At 39.4% G+C, this 19,549-nt stretch overlaps 5 protein-coding genes across 7 annotated transcripts; 1 reads left to right on the top strand and 4 right to left on the bottom strand.

Annotated features, from left to right (window-relative positions):
* Nucleotides 1-319: 319 nt before the first annotated feature.
* Nucleotides 320-2,331, top strand: LOC112187159 (tRNA-dihydrouridine(16/17) synthase [NAD(P)(+)]-like). Its single transcript, XM_024325832.2, has 3 exons — nt 320-839; nt 921-1,027; nt 1,259-2,331. Exons 1-3 carry the CDS (start codon nt 414-416, stop codon nt 2,004-2,006), a joined length of 1,281 nt encoding a protein of 426 aa, XP_024181600.1. The 5' UTR covers nt 320-413; the 3' UTR covers nt 2,007-2,331.
* LOC112187161 (probable 2-oxoglutarate-dependent dioxygenase At3g50210) lies at nt 2,332-5,155 on the bottom strand. 2 transcript variants are annotated; one of them, XM_024325833.2, is made up of 11 exons: nt 4,901-5,155; nt 4,704-4,819; nt 4,433-4,615; nt 4,224-4,291; nt 3,638-3,696; nt 3,413-3,551; nt 3,260-3,279; nt 3,134-3,180; nt 2,927-3,007; nt 2,760-2,849; nt 2,332-2,649 (listed from the first exon to the last, which is right to left on the bottom strand). In XM_024325833.2, the coding sequence occupies exons 1-11, from the start codon at nt 4,932-4,934 to the stop codon at nt 2,524-2,526; spliced, it is 963 nt and encodes a 320-aa protein (XP_024181601.1). In that variant the 5' UTR covers nt 4,935-5,155; the 3' UTR covers nt 2,332-2,523. The 2 variants fall into 2 exon arrangements, with proteins under 2 accessions (XP_024181601.1, XP_024181602.1); XM_024325834.2 differs by lacking the exon at nt 4,901-5,155 and having other exon boundaries at nt 4,433-4,618.
* Nucleotides 5,156-10,702: 5,547 nt separating this feature from the next.
* LOC112189760 (protein IRX15-LIKE) lies at nt 10,703-12,064 on the bottom strand. The gene has a single exon (XM_024329108.2). The coding sequence runs from the start codon at nt 11,947-11,949 to the stop codon at nt 10,963-10,965; it is 987 nt and encodes a 328-aa protein (XP_024184876.1). The 5' UTR covers nt 11,950-12,064; the 3' UTR covers nt 10,703-10,962.
* A 2,838-nt stretch (nt 12,065-14,902) lies between these two features.
* Nucleotides 14,903-15,628, bottom strand: LOC112183823. Its single transcript, XM_024322156.1, has 2 exons — nt 15,407-15,628; nt 14,903-15,322 (listed from the first exon to the last, which is right to left on the bottom strand). Exons 1-2 carry the CDS (start codon nt 15,626-15,628, stop codon nt 14,903-14,905), a joined length of 642 nt encoding a protein of 213 aa, XP_024177924.1.
* Nucleotides 15,629-18,054: 2,426 nt separating this feature from the next.
* Nucleotides 18,055-19,208, bottom strand: LOC112190730. Of its 2 annotated transcripts, XR_005805491.1 has the most exons (4): nt 18,842-19,208; nt 18,706-18,758; nt 18,497-18,553; nt 18,055-18,303 (listed from the first exon to the last, which is right to left on the bottom strand). XR_005805491.1 is itself a non-coding variant. In XM_024330203.2 (3 exons), exons 1-3 carry the CDS (start codon nt 18,881-18,883, stop codon nt 18,221-18,223), a joined length of 318 nt encoding a protein of 105 aa, XP_024185971.1. In that variant the 5' UTR covers nt 18,884-19,208; the 3' UTR covers nt 18,055-18,220. The 2 variants fall into 2 exon arrangements, 1 of the variants encoding a protein (XP_024185971.1); XM_024330203.2 differs by having other exon boundaries at nt 18,706-19,208.
* Between the last annotated feature and the right edge of the window lie 341 nt (nt 19,209-19,549).

Raw genomic sequence — 19,549 nt, 5'->3', positions numbered from 1 at the left:
GAAGATAATTCTAAAGCGAGAACTATGCTTCTCTATTTTTGATATAAATGTCTCTGTTGGTAATTTCACATACCCATAAAATGTAATGTTTGGTGTATGAAAAAAAGAATGTGTATTTAGTATCGTATGAATAAAATTTCTCTTTATTTTATGAGATCACTATAATTTTTTTTGGACCCAAGTCATTTTTTCAAATATGAACGAAATTTCACAATCAACGCTCTACTCCCAGAAAATTGAAGTCCAATTTCTAATGCATTGGGCTAATCTGGCCCAAACTCAAGCCAATGACCTACCTTTAAGCTTAAGAACAATACTGAGCAGCACAGTTACAATTCAGAGTCGGTTAGCAACGGTCTCCAAGCCCTAAAGGCGGCGGCGATGGGTTGCTCCTCCATTCCCATCGTCCCCTCATGAAATTCAAACTTCCCAATCTACCCCTCTCCTCCCTCAAAACCCTTCCCCTAAAACCCAAGTCCCAAATGGCCTCACTTCTCACCGCCGCCGAGCCCCAAACCCGAATTCCTCACCCGTCGGAAGACCTCGATGACGTCCTCTGCTCCGCCCAGCAACTAGCAGAGCAGCAGCAGTTGGATTTGGCTGAAACGGCGCCGCTTCGGAGCCTGAGCGGCGAGTCGCGAATTGAGCGAGCATGGGCTCACTGGACGAAGCTGGGCCGGCCCAAGTTGATCGTGGCTCCGATGGTGGACAACTCCGAGCTCCCGTTTCGGATGCTCTGCCGCAAGTACGGTGCCGACGCTGCCTACACGCCCATGCTTCACTCTCGGATTTTTACCGAGACCGAGAAGTATCGGAACCAAGAATTTACCACTTGCAAGGTAACTTTTTTGATGATGAACAATTGAATGTGGGAGTATTTCATTAGTTGGAGGATTGATTTTGAGGGTAAAAAATTGCAGGAGGATCGTCCGTTGTTTGTTCAATTCTGTGCTAATGATCCTGAGGTTTTACTGGAAGCTGCAAAGAGAGTGGAGCCGTACTGTGATTATGTTGACATTAATTTGGGGTAAGACTTTGTTCTCGGCTTTTCGCTATTGGGTATGAGTCTTGCAAATCAAAATTAGTTGGGATTGTTGTTTGATTATTTGGTTTAGTTTAGCACGATAACATTTCAATGCGTATTAACAAGAAATCCCATTATCGATTTATATCAGGTGTGTCGAGTAGGTTTAAGTTAATATAGAATATGGGGATTGAAGGTTTTGAATGAAATGTGATTATGAATTTTGTTGTTCAGGTGTCCTCAGCGAATTGCCAGGCGGGGGAACTATGGAGCTTTTCTGATGGATAAGCTTCCTCTTGTAAAATCTCTAGTAGAAAACTTGGTTGCAAATCTTTATGTCCCCGTTTCATGCAAAATCCGTATCTTCCCGAACTTGGATGATACAATTCAGTATGCTAGGATGCTAGAGGATGCCGGTTGCTCTCTTTTAGCCGTCCATGGCCGAACAAGAGACGAGAAAGACCAGAAGAAAGTGCGGGCCAACTGGGATGCCATCAAGGCTGTGAAGAATTCTGTCAAAATACCTGTGATTGCCAATGGGAACATAAGGCACCTGGATGATGCGCACGACTGTTTGAAATACACAGGTGCTGATGGGGTACTCTCTGCTGAGTCTCTTCTTGAAAATCCAGCACTTTTTGCTGGTTTTCGAACGGCTGAATGGGTTGAGGAGGGTGAAGAATGCAATAAAGATCGGAAACTGGACCAGGCAGATCTTTTGGTGGAGTATCTGAAGCTTTGTGAACAATACCCTGTACCTTGGCGTATGATTCGTGCTCATGTGCACAAGATGCTGGGAGACTGGTTCAGAATGCATCCACATGTAAGAGAAGATTTTAATGCACAGCACATTCTCACTTTTGAGTTTCTCTATAACATGGTGGATCGGCTTAGAGAGCTGGGTAAAGGAACTCCCCTTCATCTTAAGGATACTAATGGTGCAAGTATCGCAGCGAATGGGCTGGCTGTGTCAGCTGTATGATACTAATTGATTAAGTTGCTGTGCCAGAAATAGGAGTCTTGGCGTAGCCATAACGAAGAATTAGGTTTTTGTATTGATTTTGCAGCTGTTCTAGCTGTGGCTTATGTAACTCAACTGATACACGAGCAAAGGGAAGACACTCCCTTTTATACTACATTCTTTGTGCTGATGATTTAGTGTAGTCAAGTCTATTGTCCTTCCTGAAAGAAAGTTTCATTGTATTAATATCCCTTTATGGGAGAAGGGTATTTATTTTGTGGCTAGCGAATGATCTCAGTTTTGACTGAATATGTGTAATGCCTAATAAATTGTAGTATTCTGTCTATTTTCATTCTGATTTACTTCTGGTTTTATTCATATGTTCTTTGCGGTATATGAACAAAGACTTGTTCCCAATAATTGTAAACTTTTGCAATCCCTTCTGAGATTACAAATTTACAAAGCCCCAAACAATGGGGTTGGTTATTGACTCAATAAAATCCAATCTGAAATGGTTTTAAGGTTGTCTAAATTTCAACTACACGAAATTTGTTTGAACCTTGCTGACTAAATGCTCTCCATATACAGCTCTTTCAAATTTCTTAGCTCCACCTGTCTTCTGTTTGCAAATGTCCAAAGGCTCCACTGCTGTATCAAAGTTGGTCTGCAAAAGCATGCGGAGTAATTTAAACACTGCGAATAGAGAAAACCATACAAGGAAGAAGGAAAAGGCATGGAATCAGTGTCAATAAAGAGGCCAATCTCATTGCATACCTCATAGAAATATGCTACACAAACCCTGTATTTCGGGGAAGAGTTGATAACTTGATGCAAAGTTGACTCATACAAACCATTCGAGTAAATCTGCAATTGTTACACAGATGAGAATGTGACACTGAATTCACAGATGTTAAGAACAATTTTACTCAGGTTAATATTACCTTTAGCATGTCTCCGATATTGCAGACGAATGTGCCGGGAACAGGAGGTGCTGATATCCACTCGCCCGACAGGTTTCTCACCTTTAACAAGTCATTTAGGTCAACTGTGGTGAAAACTAGAATAGCAGGATACAAATAGCATACAGGCTACAAACGAAAATTTTGTTTTCTTGAAGAAAAGCTACCATAGCAATCACTCTCTGTTACCTGAAGTGCATTTATATCATCATCCTGATTAACCAGTGTCAGCAAACCTGATATGCAAATGCAACAAGATTAGATAACTGGGGGTTCTTTATTTCCTAGGCTCGTCTAAAGGTGAGGAATCTTTACCATAATCCGTGTGAGCTCCACTGGTGTTGTTTGGCCAAACGAACAAAACGAGCACAAGGAAGAAAAAGAGAGAAGAGGACAACACTTTAGATACCATGTGACCTAGATATAAAGAAAGAAGGGCTAGAATAAGAACAAGTCTTATTGCATTACCATCCAATGTCATTGCGTAACTCTGGGTAACCAATGAGACGCATCACCCAAAATGCGTCTCCAGCTCTTTCACCTTCAAATTCATATGGAGATCCACCCAATGCTAAAGCAATTCCACGCATGATATTTTTTGAAAGTTCTGAAAGAAAAATGAAATAAATGGTTGTAGCTAGGAGAACATGGAATGATAAACAGTGAGAAGTTGGTTTGTTGAGGAAAGCATGCCTGTGCAGAGGCTGATATATTCCTCCATCAGTAGCTTGAAGTTTGGGGGATTAGTTGGCCTGCATAAAGGTTAATAAGACTAAACAAATAAACCAACTAAAACTTTCTGAGTCCATAACAAGCTAGAAAAGACAACAAAGATGGATTCCCTAAACTGAACACTAATTTCAGAATGAATTAACAGATGCTTAACCATCATGGTTACAATGGTGCAACTGAAAATATTGCAGAATTGTGGAGTAGAATGTATGGAACTGAGATCTGCAAGTTAATTTTATATACACATTGAAGTTGAAAACATTAGCACAAGGTTGTGAAATCACAATATAAGTGAATTTAGCTCAATGGCTATCAAGATAGGGTGTTCCATAACTCCAACTACTATGAAGAATTTTGCTCCTTAAACCTGATTACAAGCTCTTAAGTAGGCTAGACCTAGAACAGTGGAAAAGTTTGGCTATACTAGCTTAACAATGGTGCACTCACACCTCATTAGACATATGATATCAGACCAGCCAAGATAAGTATAGTTGAGATATCCCAATGCCAACCCTATTTAAAAATCTTTAACCAAATTTGGGCATACCATTGGTTACATCCTTCCATAGGTTTTCCAAGATCTCCGTACATTCCTGGTTTCACTTCTTTATAGCACTGGTACAGATGAAACAAAAGGACAACGATACTATCAGCATAAAAAAAAAGGGGACAAAATTTCCAATACTCAATATACCATAGCAAAGACCATGGCTATAAAAAGTAAACAAAACCAATAAAGCAATGAACAAGACCTACATCAATTGCTTCATGTATGTCTGGTACACCTTTGGTTATATTCTCCCCAATTCTCTGATACCCTCTGTATCCTTTATCAGCAGTCATCTTGATCTTGGCTTTTTCCTCATATGGAAGTTCAAAGAACTTGCGGGTCAGATTCTTGACTTCTTTTAACAGAGTCTCAGGAACACCATGGCCTTTCTACTTCATCACAAAGCACACAACAATGAATCTAATATGGGATATCTTTAATGATTTTGATTCAAAAAAGAAGAAGTAATTCAAGTACCACATAGAAGAAGCCTGCTTCTTTACAAGCTTGATCTAATTGCTTGACTACATGAGCAACACCTGGGTCTTGACCCATTTTGGGATCATCACACTTGGCCAGAAGAGGACCAATATCTGCACCATTGCAACACAGCTATACCAGTCAACAGAAATAAAAGACACAACCAATGATCAAAGATGTCATCTTTGGTTTACCAATTATGGGTATGGACTTGAAGTCAGTGGCCATGGCGGTGACGATTGAGATTGATAGTCTCTCAGAGTTTTGCAGTTCCAACCTCAACAGATGCTTAGTGGAGTAGTGCCGTAGTGGGGATGATGACTGTTGTGATTTGTCTTGTATACCATGGGTTTGTGTGTCTTTGTTTTTGCTTGTGGCGGGTTCTATTCATTTTCTATGGGTTTTTTTGATGACCTATAATTTTCTATGGTTGTTTCTTTGTTTGTTTGCTTTGAGCAGGGGCTTGCATGTGGAAGACGACAGTGAACACCAACCAGGTATGATGCCTATCCAATTTGTTTCATCAATTTTAGAAACTGAATTAATCTGCATTAAAATCAGTTATAAGAATTTTAATCAAATTCTAAATTAGGTTGGATACTAATGTTAAAAACTTGATTAATTTGGATTCGATATTGGCATTGAGAGCAAGGATGTAAACGAGCAAAGTTGAAATGAAATATATATCGAGGGGATCGTCAATCTCTCCATAAATAACTAATCTCGAATTCAAGTCCCTCAATTTTTCGGTTCAAATTATTTTTTTGAAACTTGAGTTTAGCTTGGCTTGACTCGATTGTAGAACGAGATTAAGCTTAAATTTGGTTGACTCAACTAAGTTTAGCTAAAAATAATGTGCCCAACTGCAAAAAAGAAAAATACAAATATCTAAAACAAAAGCATTGAAAGTCAATAAGATAAAAAGATAAAATAGCAAATTCAGTTTAGCCATCGAAATAACTTATAGGATAACATAAAGCTTCGTATAAGTTATTTTGATGGCTAAACTGAATTTGCTATTTTATCTTTTTATCTTATTGACTTTCAATGCTTTTGTTTTAGCTAAACATATTATTTACATATATGTGATTCAGCTTCGTGTTGGGTTGGATCCCTGGGTCATCGATGGAGCCAACCTCGATTTCGACAACGGTGGCATAGACAGTAGCGGTGTGTCTGAAGGCGGGAGCGGCGGTCCAATCTTTGGTGGCGGCTACACTGCATGTAGGGTGCCCATACCTTTGGGTGATCGTAATAGATGGGTTTGGGCTCATACTTAGACCTGGTTCTTGAGCCCGATTAGGGTTTGGGTTAATGGGTTAATGGGTTGGGCTGGAGTTCAGACTTTAGTTGGTTAGGGTCAAATTACATGGCACCTAATTTCACTATTGTGGAGATATGAGTATATGACGCCCAATTAGAACTTTTTTGGATGTGCTTAATTGTTTCTTAAAAATGTTGAATCGTTTAGGTAATGGTTTTTTTGTCAACCCCATGAGGGGAGAGAGAGATGAGGGTAAATCATTATGTATGATTCTGATCAGAAGAGCTGTCATATTTCTTAAAAAAAAAAAAAAAAAAACTATAAATCTCATTTTACATAAGTATTTATTAAAATGATTAAATTCAGTCTACTCCCCTGAACTTTGGGCCTAAAATCAGATTGGTCAATTTTTCTAAAAATCGATTACGATGGTCCATATACTCTCAAATGACATAACCCGAGTCCAAAATTTAAATTTGGCTCAAAACATAACGTCAGCTACTGAGTTGGAGTTGACATAGGGGCCTCTAAGGAGGGCAAAATGGAAATTTCAAAATTTTCTAATTCTCTCTCTCTCTCTCTCTCTCTCTCTCTCTCTCTCTCTCTCTCTCTCTCTCTCTCTCTCTCTCTCTCTCTCTCTCCCCCAGATCCAACACCACTGCAACCACACGGGTCAGGTCATCAACAACTTCCTCACTAGCTTCAAGTCTGACCGAAAAAGACCCATACCCATCGATTCTTCCAATGACAATGACGTCGTCTCCCCTGACACCTCCATGTCCGCCGCCCACTTCACCGACACCTCCGTCTTCCAAGAACCCCTCAAGCAATTCCTCTGTCTTCTCTCACTCTCCTCCTCCTCTCTTTCTCCGTTGCCGCCTCTCCGTCCAAACCAGACGAATCGACCGAAATGGCAGCGTTTCGGCCCCCGAGGCTAAAATCGATACCGAGAATGCAAAGCTAAGACGGACAAGGCTAAAATGTGAGTTTCAGTTTCAGGAGGATAGCGTCTGGAAGAGCTTCATCGTCAAGCTTCGGATGCTCTTTACTCATCCTTGGGAGCGAGTCAAGAAAGGAAGTGTCTTGACCATGACATTGCGCGGCGAGGTTTTGATCCATTCTCACATTTTGCTTTTGATTTTGTGTATTTACAGTGTTTGGTGTTGAATTTGAAATAGCTGTGGTTTTTAGTTTTCCAGATAGCTGATCAGTTAGAGTCGATTCTCTAGTGGATTATCGCTGCCTCAAATTTGTGAGAATTTTGTGAAAGCAACATATGATCCTCGAATTGTTGGTGTGTATCTTCAAATTGAGAGCTTGAACTGTGGTTGGGGTACAGTGGAAGATGTTGTGAATTGTGATTATATGTTTCAAACTTCAATTTGTGTTTGAAGATGTGCCTTTAAGCTTATATGGATTGTTACAGGTAAGTTTGTTGTGGCATACGCACCTGCGTGTAGGTGGGTTTGTAATGCTACTAGGGCACTAGGCAGGTGATCACTCTATGATATTTGCTTTTCTTTGTAATATGATATCAATGTTGTGTTTAGACGTGAAAATTGTGTGATACAGTTATGGGAATTGATAAAACTTATTTGACGATGGTTGATTTTTGATGGGTTCGGAAGAATGAGAAGGAGAAGGAGCAGGAGGAGGAGGAGGAAAGGGAATTGGAGGTTCGGAAGAAAACGAAGACATCTTTTTTTTCTTTTTCTTTTTAAAATCATTTTATTGTGAAAATGTCCGTTTTGCCCTTCTTGTGGGGATTCAAATTTGCTGACCACATTTATTTTGTGGTGATATCACCACCCTATTAAAATTTGTCACGTCATATAGACTTAATTTAATACTTAAAATCTTGGAAGCTTTTGGATTTAATCATGTTTTTGTGGCTTGGATCCGAGCCCTCTTGCACTCAGCTAAATTGTCTTTATTGGTAAATAGTAATACAGTGGGTTATTTTTCTTATGGAAGAGGTGTTCGTCAAGGTGATCCGTTATCCCCTCTATTATTTTGTTTAGTTGAAGAAGTTCTAAGCAGAGGCATTTCAAGTCTTGTCTGTACTGGTCAGTTGCACTCTATCTCTTCTCCTCGAGGTACTATTGCTCCTTCTCATGTTTTATTTGCTGATGATGTAATAGTTTTATGCAAAGGCAATAAGCGTAACTTGGCTGTTATCATGGATTTTTTTTTGGAGTATGGGATTAACTCTGGCCAATGCATTAGCAAAGCAAAGTCAAATGTCTTTTTGAGTAAGCATATATCCCAGAGGCAGCAGTCTATTGTCTCATTTTTGGGTATTCCCCTAGGATCCACTCCTTTTACATACTTGGGGGTCCCTATATTTCGTGGTAAGCCACGCGCCTGTCATTTTGAATCTATTGTTGATAAGATCCGCCTTCGATTTTCTAGTTGGTTAGGTTCTCTTCTTTCAATGGCGGGAAGGCTTCAGTTGATCAAGTCAGTTATCTACAACATGTTGGTATATAGTTTCCAAGTATATGAATGGCCTATTGCTTTACTCAAGAGGTTGGAGGTTTGGTGTAGGAATTTTTTATGGTCTGGCTCAATTGATAGTCGTGGAGTTCCGTTGATAGCTTGGAGGAATTGTTGCTCCCCAATGGATGAGGGTGGTCTGGGACTCAAGCAGTTTGTGGTTTTGAATCGCTCTCTACTTCTAAGAAAGGCATGGGAAATTTTTTCTTCGACTACTGGGAGTTGTTCTTTTCTTTGAGCTCGCTTTTGGAGGAAGGGAGTAATACGTCGTTCTTTAGCTATCTCATCTATTTGGCCTGGAGTTAAGAACTATTGGCCTCAAATCATGGAATATGGCAGGTAGTTAATTGGCAATGGCACAAAAATTTCCTTTTGGAGGGATAATTTTATTGGCCGTCCATTGATTGAGTTTTTGGGGGTGAGTGGGGATCATTTGGAGGGTGACGTTGCAGATTTCATTCTTGCTGGTACATGGAATTTTCCTCAGCTACTTCTTCTTCACTTTCCTGGTCTCTGTGCTTTTACCCAAGAGCATGTTCCTCTGCCTATTAATTCATATGAGGAAGATAAGCTAATCTGGGCACATTCTCCTTCGGGGCAGCTAACGGCTCGTGATGCATATAGTTTCTTGCGTCACAAATTTCCTACAGTAAGTTGGGGAAAATTAATATGGTCTAAATTTATTCCTCCCCGTATGTCCCTCTTGGCTTGGAAAGTTTTAAAAGGACGTGTTCTTTCAGAGGATTTTCTTCAAAGACGTGGGGTATCTCTTGCATCAAGATGTGTTCTTTGTCATCATCACGGTGAGTCCGTTGATCATATTTTTTTGTCTTGTTCCTTCGCGACAACAATTTGGCTGCGTATGGCAGAGTTGTTTGATTTGGGTGGGCTTCATGGTTCTCTTGTGGACATATTGCATCATGGGTTGGCTGGTCATAGTCCCCAACTACGTGAACTTTGGCTTGCATCATTTGTGGTGGTGCTATGGTGTATCTGGCACTTCAGAAACAAGGTAAAATATGATGGAATTATTGTCGAGCTACCCAAGGCATATCAATTGATTAATTGACAGATCTTAGCTTCCAGTAAGCTTGGTTCAGGTACTATGTTTAATAATGTGCAAGATCTAATTGTTTTGAAAAGGTTTGGGGCTACATGCAGGCCACGTAGAGCTCCTTCAATCATTAAGGTTAATTGGATCCCTCCTATAATGGGTTGGGTGAAAATTAATACAGATGGCTCTTGGAGGAGTGCCTCAGGTCAGGCTGGCTATGGTGGTGTGTTTAGGGATTTCAAGGGTATATTTCTTGGTGGCTTTTGTTCTGATCTTGACATTCCAAGTTCAGTGGGAGCTGAGGTAATGGCGGTTATTAAAGCCATTGAGCTAGCTTGAATTCGAGATTGGAAACATGTGTGGTTGACTCAACTCTAGTTCTTCATTTTCTGAAATCACCCAATTTGGTGCCTTGGCAAATTCGAGTGGAATGGGGTAATTGCTTACACCGCATCTCTCAAATGCAATTTCGGTGCTCTCATATATTTCGGGAAGGGAATCAAGTTGCAGATGCTCTTGCAAAGTTTGGTCTCACTTCAGATACTATGGTTTGGCGGGACTCGCCCCCGGATTTTGTTGTTTTTTTTTTGCAATAGAGATTTTATGGGGCTTCCTAATTTTCGCTTTCGGTAGTTTTTTACTTGGTTGTTTGGTCAGATGTCTTTCAACTTTCTTACTAGAGGAGTTAGGTTCATGTCCCCCCATCTAGTTAGTCTTTCTTCTTTCTTCTTTTATTAATAAATTTGGGGGGAATTTTCCTCTCTCATTCAAAAAAATTTAATACTTAAAATATAATTTTTTAATAAAACATCAGGATTAACTCTAATTATATTTCATAGCACATGACAGCTTTATATTGGGTGGTGGTATCACCATCAAAATATTGGCGGTGAGCAAATTTGAATCCTTCTTGTGGGTTGAAAAAACTGAGAAGTGGGCCCTCATGTCGGCTCTAACTCAGCAGCTAACATCATTTTTCGAGCCAAATTCAAATTTTGGACTCGATGTTATTTGAGAGTATAGGGACCATTGTAATCGATTTTCAGAAAGAGAGACTAATAGGCCCAAAGTTCAGGGGAGTAAACTGAATTTAATGCTTATTAAAACATTTCATTTTCACATGTATGTTTTCAAGTGGTAAGATAACTGATAGTAAAAATGCACCAAAAAAAAAAAAAAGAGTTCATAAACTGAAACTTATATTTTCATTTCAGTGTGGAAAAATTACACTTTTGGATTGCCAAAAAAAAAGAATTATTTTTTACACCTCCCCCCACCCCACAACAAAAACAGAAAAATTTCTAAAAATCAAAAGGGACCATAAATATACAACCCAACGTACACATTTTACCTCCACATGGCGCCAATGCCACATATCCAATAACGCTTGTGACGAATCTGTATAGACGATCGTTATTGCTACCACAAATCCATACCCACAATTACTGAGACAAGGACGAAGAAGAAGAAGAAGAATTATTTGCCGCCGCCGACGTTGATGACGTCACTTCACGGTTGTTGTTGCGGCAGAACTGGAAGCTGGTCTCCTCCATCCTCTCCATCACATAATGCCCCAGCGTCTCACTCTCCTCCACCAAATTTTCTCTGCACAGAAACTCATCCCCACAGACCCTCTCCACGTCCCTCCTGAAGTCATGAACGAACACGTGTGTCTTCCCGCTCCCGCCCTTTTTGCTCCGGGCCAGAACGCCGGAGGTGAAAATGGGAGAGATGCGGCCCGGCGAGTCGGGCCAGTCTCCTCTGGGCCCGTCGATCAAGATCACGTCCCAGTCGACTTCGTAGACATGGTTCGGAAGATCATTGATTCCGAGCTTGCATTCCGAGAACAACAGATTCTGAACCGGCCGGCACTCGTTTCTGATCTGTTCTTTGGCGACTTTGATCAACTCGGACATCTCTCTAGTCTTGGTGGTGTATTGAACGTCGTAGGCGTCGATTTCCGGGTGCTTTTCTTCCATGTAGGCGGCGTAGTAGCGGTTCTCGTCGATGAAGACGGTCCGGCCGTTGTGGTTTAGGGCTTTCCAGAGAAGGGTCTCGTGGGTGAGGCCGAAGATCAGGAAGTTACAAGGGGAGGAGCATTTTCTCAGTACGTCCGAGATGGGTTTGATCTCGGAGTATGACATTTTGAACGTGTCGTTTGATTTCGACGCGTAGTGGAGGAGCGTGTTGATCACGGTGGTCGGCATTGGGGCGTTGGTGGCGGTTATAGTGGCGGCGGCTATATTGGCGGTTGTGGTGGTGGTTGTAGTTGCTGTCGAATATGCATACAATCCGCTGGTGTAAATGATTGTGAGGAGAAAGGCGAGGGTGGACAAGGACATGAAGGTGAGAAGCCATAGCCGGTTGGAGCTGCCTTGTTTTTGGATGTAAGGGTGGAGAAGAATCAGCTTGGTGTTGCCGTTCTTCATCTTTGAGGGTTTCTGTTTCCGTTTGCCACAACACAACAAAGGTGAGTGTGTTTAGCTCTCTTTCTTTTCCCCCTTTTTAAGTTTTTTGGTGCAGAGGATTTGTTTTAAAGATTTTGTTGACTAAGCAAGCAGAGAATTGAAGCAATGTGAGGTAAAGAAACTGAGTGTGACCTCACAATAACCCTCTTAGCGTTCTAGAAATCGGATTACCGAAATTGGAATTGTTTATTGAGGGGATTAGTAGGTGGTTTGCATTGTTTAGTTGTTTTAGTGATTGTGGAAGTGCTGTGAAAACTAATGCAATATGAAACAGGAGGAAAAAAACTAGGGGTAGTTGGAAGAGGGATACCCCATAACTAATTACAAGCCTCAGGTCGCTTTGCCTTGTTCATTTTCTCAAGTAACCTCTTTAAAAATGCAATTTCTCAAAATAAGTAGCTGCCTTTGAATTGACAACTTACCTGAAACAAATAGTCTGATTACAGTGAATAAGCATGCTTTGGACTAATATTCCATTCTTTTGTTTATGCTCACCAAATAAATGAGACTTCCAAACTCTTGGTGAAGTTGACAGTATAATATGCCTGGATACCAATTTGCCTAGATTAAGTACTGCATATTGGTGGCAATCATTGCTGTAATAAAATATGTTTAATTGCTGGACTTGATATGTGTCATAAATCTTCTGGTATCTATACTATATCAAATATTATGTTCATAAAGTAGGTGAATATGTTTAGTACCTGTGCACTATAATACCAGAGAAGCTTAGTTTCAGGTTTGAGCATTTATAATTTGTAGCTATTTTCTTTTCTTTTGGCAGGAATTAAAGATTTTTCTGTTGTAGAGTTAATTTTCTTATGGATCTGGGTTGGATGATTCTACTTGGTAGAGAATCAATTTTTGTTCTTTCTATTTGTTCTTGTAACTGGGTGTCCTTGTGGGCTAAACATTTGGCACTGTCATCTAGTTGCAAGTTCTGGGTGAGGTCATTTTGGGCCTGCATTTTTGTTTCATTATTCCTAATATTACCATAAAATATAAGGGCGTTCTGTGCTTAGGGTTGTAGCACCAAATCATCCCAAATTTATCCTTCAAGCCTTGAAGTAGGTGTGCCATCACACAGAAGACAGCAATTGGTATGAACAATCAGATAATCACTATAAGAAAACAAAAGTTAACTTTAGACTTACCTTTTCTCTAGTAGAAAGCAACTCAATTCTTATCCTCTCATCTCCCCACTCCATCTAGATCTTGAAGGAAACCTAATCCTGAGTGCACCACTACATGTATATCTATGTTTAAATGAATGATTAGTCTCACATTAGTGCAGCATTTTCCTTCCTCATGTCACCTTTATTTGACTTTCAAGTTCATTTCTAAAATACTTTTGACGTGCATGTGTAAGCTTGGTATACATTATCGACCCATTCCTTAACACCCTGAGCAATTGACGTCAATAGTTTTCTAACACTCTTACATAATTTCATAGCTCTGTTTGCATGAAGTTCTGAGCTGGAAGACTCCAATGTTCAATTCCTCGCGTCTTTGCACTAATTGCACTGCAAGGCGCATAGTGAGGGTGTGAATGTGAGTGTAACATTGTGAATTACTGAATTTGGGCCCTAAATGTCTCCGTAGCTATACTTTTGTGACTCTGGCAGGAAGGACTTAATTTGTTTGTTCATGCCTATCCATTGAGATTAGATTCCTTGATCTCTTTCAGGTAAAAGAGAAAAATAAAGAAGGAAAAAAAATCATTAGCTTTAGATTTTGAAATGCAGCAAAAGAAAAATAAAGCATATCAACCTTCCTTTTTGACAAGGATCACAAAATTTAGAGCATGACATATTGGAGAAGAAAGAAATATGCGGCAGATGAATGCCCCTTTCCAGAAAAAAGATGCATGAAAAGAAGGTGCCATCAAATCTGGAACCAATAACTGAAGTACCACTCATCACAGCTCTGAGTGCCCTTTTTTCCCAGATTTATTTTTCATCATTATGAAACTTTGGTGGCTTTCTAAACTCTAAACACAAAGAGGGGCACTTTCAATTGCTTAATTGGTATTCAGTATTGAATGTGATTCAATTATTGCAATGCTTGAATTGTAGTCACAAGTACTGTGATTTTATCCTTTGATGAAATCATATGATATGATACTTGAATTGAACCTGTATTATCCTTCATGTTTACTTAAAGTTCATATCCATTATCAGTCTCAATGATCCATGGCCCTGCATAAAACGATCCCTAGAAGAAGACTCTCCTCAAGAAACTTGCTATAATTATCGAGGTCAACAAAAGGTTTGCTACAGATCTTACTCAAGTTTGAAAAAAGCTGAGATTTTCTGCTCCAATTACGCTACTGTGTAATGTTTGTACAAAGTATACACAGTCTAGTTAGAAATGAAATGAAATGAAAATGAGAACACTCAATTTATCAATTGGAACTTCTCGTTGCTCGATTCAGAATCTTACACGAAACCAATTAGGACATTGGCTTCATTTCAGAGATAAAACAAGTACAGAGTTTAGGACAGGAGTAAATTAAGCATTAGTTACAGTTCACACATGATACGAGCAAAGGAAAGCACAGTTGTATAGCCTACTTGTAGTAAGACAGAATGGAATAAAGGGTCTGTAGGATAGTGAAAGTTGTAACAAGGACGATAACAAAAATGAAATTAATTTCATCACAAGGATTTGGGAAATACACGCTTTTGAAAAGCCTTCGCCACCATCGACAGGGTGTACGGGTTGAATTGTTTAGTTTGTTGTAGAGCCCCGAGTAAGAGAAATTGTTGACGAGTCCGACCGTGTTGAAACGACTTTTTGGAAGCCTTCTAATGTCATCGATCATGCACGAAGTTTGCGATAATTTCCTTTTCATTAAGTGACGCCAGATCTTTTTCGCACTTAATAAGGTCATCTAACAACACAAAATAAGAGATCAATTTACTCTTATTACTCGGTTCCAACTGTTCATAGGCTTGAGGTTTCTAAAGAGAGATTCTCCATTCTCTTGAACTGATAATGGTGGAATCGTCAGAAATCCATTCCTGAATGTTCCATTGCACACGTCATTACTGCCTCCAAGCTTAAACCGAATACCAAAATAATCAAGCTCTGTCCCAGAGGGAATCGAGGGGCGCCTCTGGCTATAGTTCTCAAACTCTGCAGATTCATCAGAAGATCCTTGTAAACAATTACCTAAAAAGTCCAGCAAATGTTTATTTTCTAATGCTGCATTAGCCTGTGGATATGTCCCCATTGTGTACCCCTCAAAGTACTTTAGAGTAAGCTTAGGAAGAGGAAACTTATCAGCTTCGGAGGTGAGGTGAAGCAAACAGTTAAAAACTCTCCAAGGAAGCTGGTTTTCAAGTAAAAGCAATTCGGTTATAAGTGCAGTGCGCATCCATGAGAACAAAGCAGGATCACTCTAATTCTTGATCACCTCTCCTGAAAACTTGCGGAACAGTTCAATAACAAAGCAACCATCAACCACCATTATTTCCACAAACTTGTCACTAGACAAGTGATGGAATTTTTCATCATAACAGTTGCGGCAGTCTTGTTCTATGCTTCTAATTTCTTTGACAAAGTTATGCAAGCTGGTCTCTGAAGTTGGCTTTCGATGAAGGAGACCTTGCAAATACAATTTTTTAGCTTCTTCCATGGCTTGCAGGTGATCTTCACCGTGGTGAAGTGGCCCGATTGATAGAGCGAATGGCGATAAGAATTGAAAAACAGCTTGATCGTGGAAAAAGAGGAAAACCTGGTTTGCTGCAACTTTTAGCATTCTGTGTCCGAATCGCGATTGCTATAGCTTTCCGAAAAAGGAACGATGCCAGGAACAAAACTCGTTGCTTTGCTACGACGTGTGGGCTTTTTCGGGCTTTCGGGGTCGTTTAGGGCCTCAAAACTGCAATTTACTGTTTTTCAGAATTTTCGGTTTCCTAGTTTGTTTTGGATTTGTTTTGTTTTAACCCGTGGACTTTAAGGTTTCATTGTTAGTCGCTCTAGGGTTTCTTTTCTCATATATAAACAACCTTAAACGGCTGCAGAGCCTATCTTTTATATCAATCAAATTGAGAGTTTTCTTTTTTATCTTTTGTGGATTCCAGAGTCTTTGTTTTAGGTTTATTACTTGTAAACCTAGGGGTTACTTTCCGACTGCGTCATAAACTTGGAACAAAAATCTCTTCATCAGCATGCCTGCGTAGTAGACTGGGTATTCGAAATATGGCAGGCAGAGGATCATCAGAACATAGTGCGCCCTGCTCTCAAACAATTACTAGAATTACTTAGATTAGTTATTGCGTAACTATTCTATATTCCCTGATGTTCCTTTCTGTTGGCTATAAGGCTTTAAGCTAGCTTGCACTGCTTTACTTCCAAGAGACTTTTGAGGCGTCTGTTTAATAAGCACTGTGGATCCATTCCGTAATAGTTAACTAAAGTTTTTGGAGTCGATAGTAATCACTAATAATCTATAAGAGTTTCGTTTACATGCAAAATTTCCAATCACGAGTCCTAATTTTTTAAAATTTGCTTGCAGGGTGAGGTCGTACAAAAATATGTGGGTGTAACATTGTGACTTGTGAGTTTAGTTGGTCGCTCCCGGAACTTCCTTTCAGAAGAGGAGAAAGAACAAAGAATACTTGGCTTTGAGGGTTTGAAATAGATGAAAAGAAAAAGAAGGCATAGCCAACCCTCCTTTTTGACAAGGATATCACCAAATTTAAAGCATGACATATTTATTAGAAAAGAATGAAAGCTGAGGCAGATGAATGCCTCTTTCCCAAAAAATAAAAATAAAAATGCATGAAAAGAAGATGCTATCTAATCTCTAGAACATCATTATGAAATTTTGATACTTTTGATTGCTTAATTGGGATTCAGTATTTAATGTGATTCAATTAATGAATGCTTGAATTGTAGTCACACGTACTGTGATTTGTCTTCAATTCCTTCAATGAAACCGCATGATATGTACATTTGAATTGAACTTGAATAACCCTTGATGTGCACTGTTCTTACTTATTAGTTCCCATTACATGTCCCCTACATAAAATAAGCCTAGGGGAGGACTTACCAGTATAACGAAACTCTACTCAACAATCAGTAAGCTCTAAATAATTCAACTTGATCTTTTTTTTAAGTCTTAAGCAAGTCTTAATTGCAGAACAAGCTCAGTGAACAGATTTGAAATCCAAATGCATCTTTCATTTATACACTAAATCCATTAGAACACAATATAAAAATTTTAAATTCTTCTATATTCATAATTCCAACAAGAAACACAGTCACTATAAACCATAAAAATTCGTGTTGTGAATAGATATTAAATGTATGGGAAGTATTATAAAATGAGGTTAATTTTCACATCAGCATGGCAGTTTTTTTTTTTTGATACACATTAGCATGGCAGTTTATATATGATATTTTGTTCTAATATATTGGTGTGCCTGCCACTATGATGGATGGTTTTACCATTAAAAATGACCATCTCTTGATTCATACCACATTGAAAATACATCTACTTTTTATTTCGACAAGTTCTCTTTAAATTTCAACAATGAGTTCAATGCAAGCAATTCTTTTGGTTATTGACATGAATTGAGTGTGCTTATATTCCAATAACGTGTCACATGAAATTAAGAATTCTTCCAATCACGTGATAATATAGCATGAGTTTTGCTTTGACTTTAGGCGTGTAGTATAAAGTGATTGTTGGACTGTATTGTTTTGGGGGCAAATGAACCGAAATTGTCGCAAGGCCTAGGAGAAAGGAGGCAATTTTACTATGGGAGCTAGCTCTGGTCCTAGCTCATGACCCTAACCTAGCTACAAACTCACGCTCAAAGCAATTGTTGGGCACACCATTGGAGACCCTTAGGGAAAGAGACGCGAGCGACTCGATGAAGTAAAAACAACTCCAAACAAGTTCAGGATGGTAAACCAGCTCCAACAAGAAGAAGAAAGAAGCCCACTGGATCTAAAAGTTTAGGGACTTCAGCTACTTTTACGGAGTCGATGTCATAGATTGACTAAATCTTGAGTTATTTTTTAAGGGGAAAAAAATACAAACGGTATCCAATTTAAGGCTCACTCTGAATTTATATACTCAAGTTTCTGAAACTATCACAATGGTACTCCAAATAGCCAACGTGGCCCAACAATCGTACCTGCCGTCCATGACGGCGTTAACCTATATGCCACGTGGCGTATTTTTAGGGGTAAAACAGTCCCTTCCTATTGAGAAGCTCTACCTTTGAAGTTGTTGAAGCTCCAAAAGTCGCCCTCCATCATCTCCTTCATCACTCTCTTGGGCATCCCATGTTTCACCACCTACGAGTACAAATTAAGGGATTAACTTGAGAAAAAGAGGTCCTCTCATGGCCGAGATGGTCTGTGCCTGGGCATTGTTTGAAGGTGGGGTATGATGCGGTCCTCTCATGGTCAAAACCCAATATTCAAGTTACATATATTCAGTGAAAAATTGAACGAAATGGTAATATGAAAGATGGGATTCATGGGTTACCTTTGGACTTTATCACCAAGCGGAAAGAGCCCAGAAACATCAGATGGGCTCGAAACCCTTCCCAAATCAAGAAAACAAATACATAAATGTCAGAAAACCAAATGAAGCTGTGAAAAGCCATAAAAAGAAGACTCAAATCCTTGAAATTCTATATTTGGCTGATAGTTTCTTAAACACCAAAACCAACAGAAAAGGAAGAAAGAAGAAACCTTGAAAGGTGAGGATCTGAGAAAATCTGCGGCCGTCTTTGGGTGATTGCACTCTGTAATACATGTATGATTCTTGTGTTAATAAGAAATAGAGAAAGAAAAAAACAAGAAGAAGAAGGAGGAGGAAAAAGCTGACCGGGAGTGCATAACCAGGCGTGGTCATTGACAAGGTTGTCATTGGGGTTTAAGAAATCGAACCACTTGGGGACGTTGATATGCTCGTAGGCTTTGTCCTCTACAAATCTCCATTCCAAGTTTTTCCAATCAATTTTTGCAGGTTCCATTACACTTGATTACACACACAAACACCCGATTGCATTCTTCTTTTCTGATCACCACGTCGCCATCTCTGGCCTCCTCCAGTCAAAAATTTTACACAATTTTCTTCATCTCTTAAAGAGAAACACACTCATATAAATTTTTCTATCTATCATCCACGGTATACAACGAATTGAAAAGAAAGAATCATATACCAAAGAGGGGATGAGAGGAGGGAGATGGGTTCTGCGATTATGCTTTGGTGGAGGAGATAGATAAGAAAATTACACAAATACCCATCTAAAGTTAGCACGTGGCATGATAGTTAATGCTGTCATAAACGGCAGGTACGATTGTTGGGTCGGGTTAGCTATTTGGAGTACCATTGTGATAGTTTCAAAAACTTGGGTATAGAAATTAGGAGTAGGCCTTAGGTTGGGTACTGTTTGTGTGTGTGTGTGTGTATATATATATATATATATATATATCCTTTTTTTAAGAGAAATTCTTAGGTAGAGACTGGTGGTAGGGCAACCCAATCAAAATTAAGAAAGAACTTTACATATCCCAAAATTAGCCCATTTTA

The sequence above is a fragment of the Rosa chinensis genome, chromosome 2, assembly GCF_002994745.2.
Source record: "Rosa chinensis cultivar Old Blush chromosome 2, RchiOBHm-V2, whole genome shotgun sequence".
NCBI lineage: Eukaryota > Viridiplantae > Streptophyta > Magnoliopsida > Rosales > Rosaceae > Rosa > Rosa chinensis.
This window is presented reverse-complemented; position numbering and strand designations above follow the sequence as displayed.

What these genes read in the sequence shown, in the direction of transcription:
- LOC112187159 (XM_024325832.2), top strand. Translation starts at nt 414, where the DNA reads ATGAAATTCAAACTTCCCAATCTACCCCTCTCCTCCCTCAAAACCCTT. An exon ending in AAGAATTTACCACTTGCAAG is followed by an intron (nt 840 to 920) that starts GTAACTTTTTTG and finishes AAAAAATTGCAG; the next exon opens with GAGGATCGTCCGTTGTTTGT. An exon ending in TATGTTGACATTAATTTGGG is followed by an intron (nt 1,028 to 1,258) that starts GTAAGACTTTGT and finishes TTTGTTGTTCAG; the next exon opens with GTGTCCTCAGCGAATTGCCA.
- LOC112187161 (XM_024325833.2), bottom strand. Translation starts at nt 4,934, where the DNA reads ATGGCCACTGACTTCAAGTCCATACCCATAATTG. An exon ending in ATGGAAGGATGTAACCAATG is followed by an intron (nt 3,697 to 4,223) that starts GTATGCCCAAAT and finishes ACCTTTATGCAG; the next exon opens with GCCAACTAATCCCCCAAACT. An exon ending in GTGTAGCATATTTCTATGAG is followed by an intron (nt 2,650 to 2,759) that starts GTATGCAATGAG and finishes ATGCTTTTGCAG; the next exon opens with ACCAACTTTGATACAGCAGT.
- LOC112189760 (XM_024329108.2), bottom strand. Translation starts at nt 11,949, where the DNA reads ATGAAGAACGGCAACACCAAGCTGATTCTTCTCCACCCTTACATCCAA.
- LOC112183823 (XM_024322156.1), bottom strand. Translation starts at nt 15,628, where the DNA reads ATGGAAGAAGCTAAAAAATTGTATTTGCAAGGTCTCCTTCATCGAAAG. An exon ending in TCCGCAAGTTTTCAGGAGAG is followed by an intron (nt 15,323 to 15,406) that starts GTGATCAAGAAT and finishes CTTGAAAACCAG; the next exon opens with CTTCCTTGGAGAGTTTTTAA.
- LOC112190730 (XM_024330203.2), bottom strand. Translation starts at nt 18,883, where the DNA reads ATGACAACCTTGTCAATGACCACGCCTGGTTATGCACTCCCGGTCAGC. An exon ending in TCAGATCCTCACCTTTCAAG is followed by an intron (nt 18,554 to 18,705) that starts GTTTCTTCTTTC and finishes TGATTTGGGAAG; the next exon opens with GGTTTCGAGCCCATCTGATG. An exon ending in CTTGGTGATAAAGTCCAAAG is followed by an intron (nt 18,304 to 18,496) that starts GTAACCCATGAA and finishes TTGTACTCGTAG; the next exon opens with GTGGTGAAACATGGGATGCC.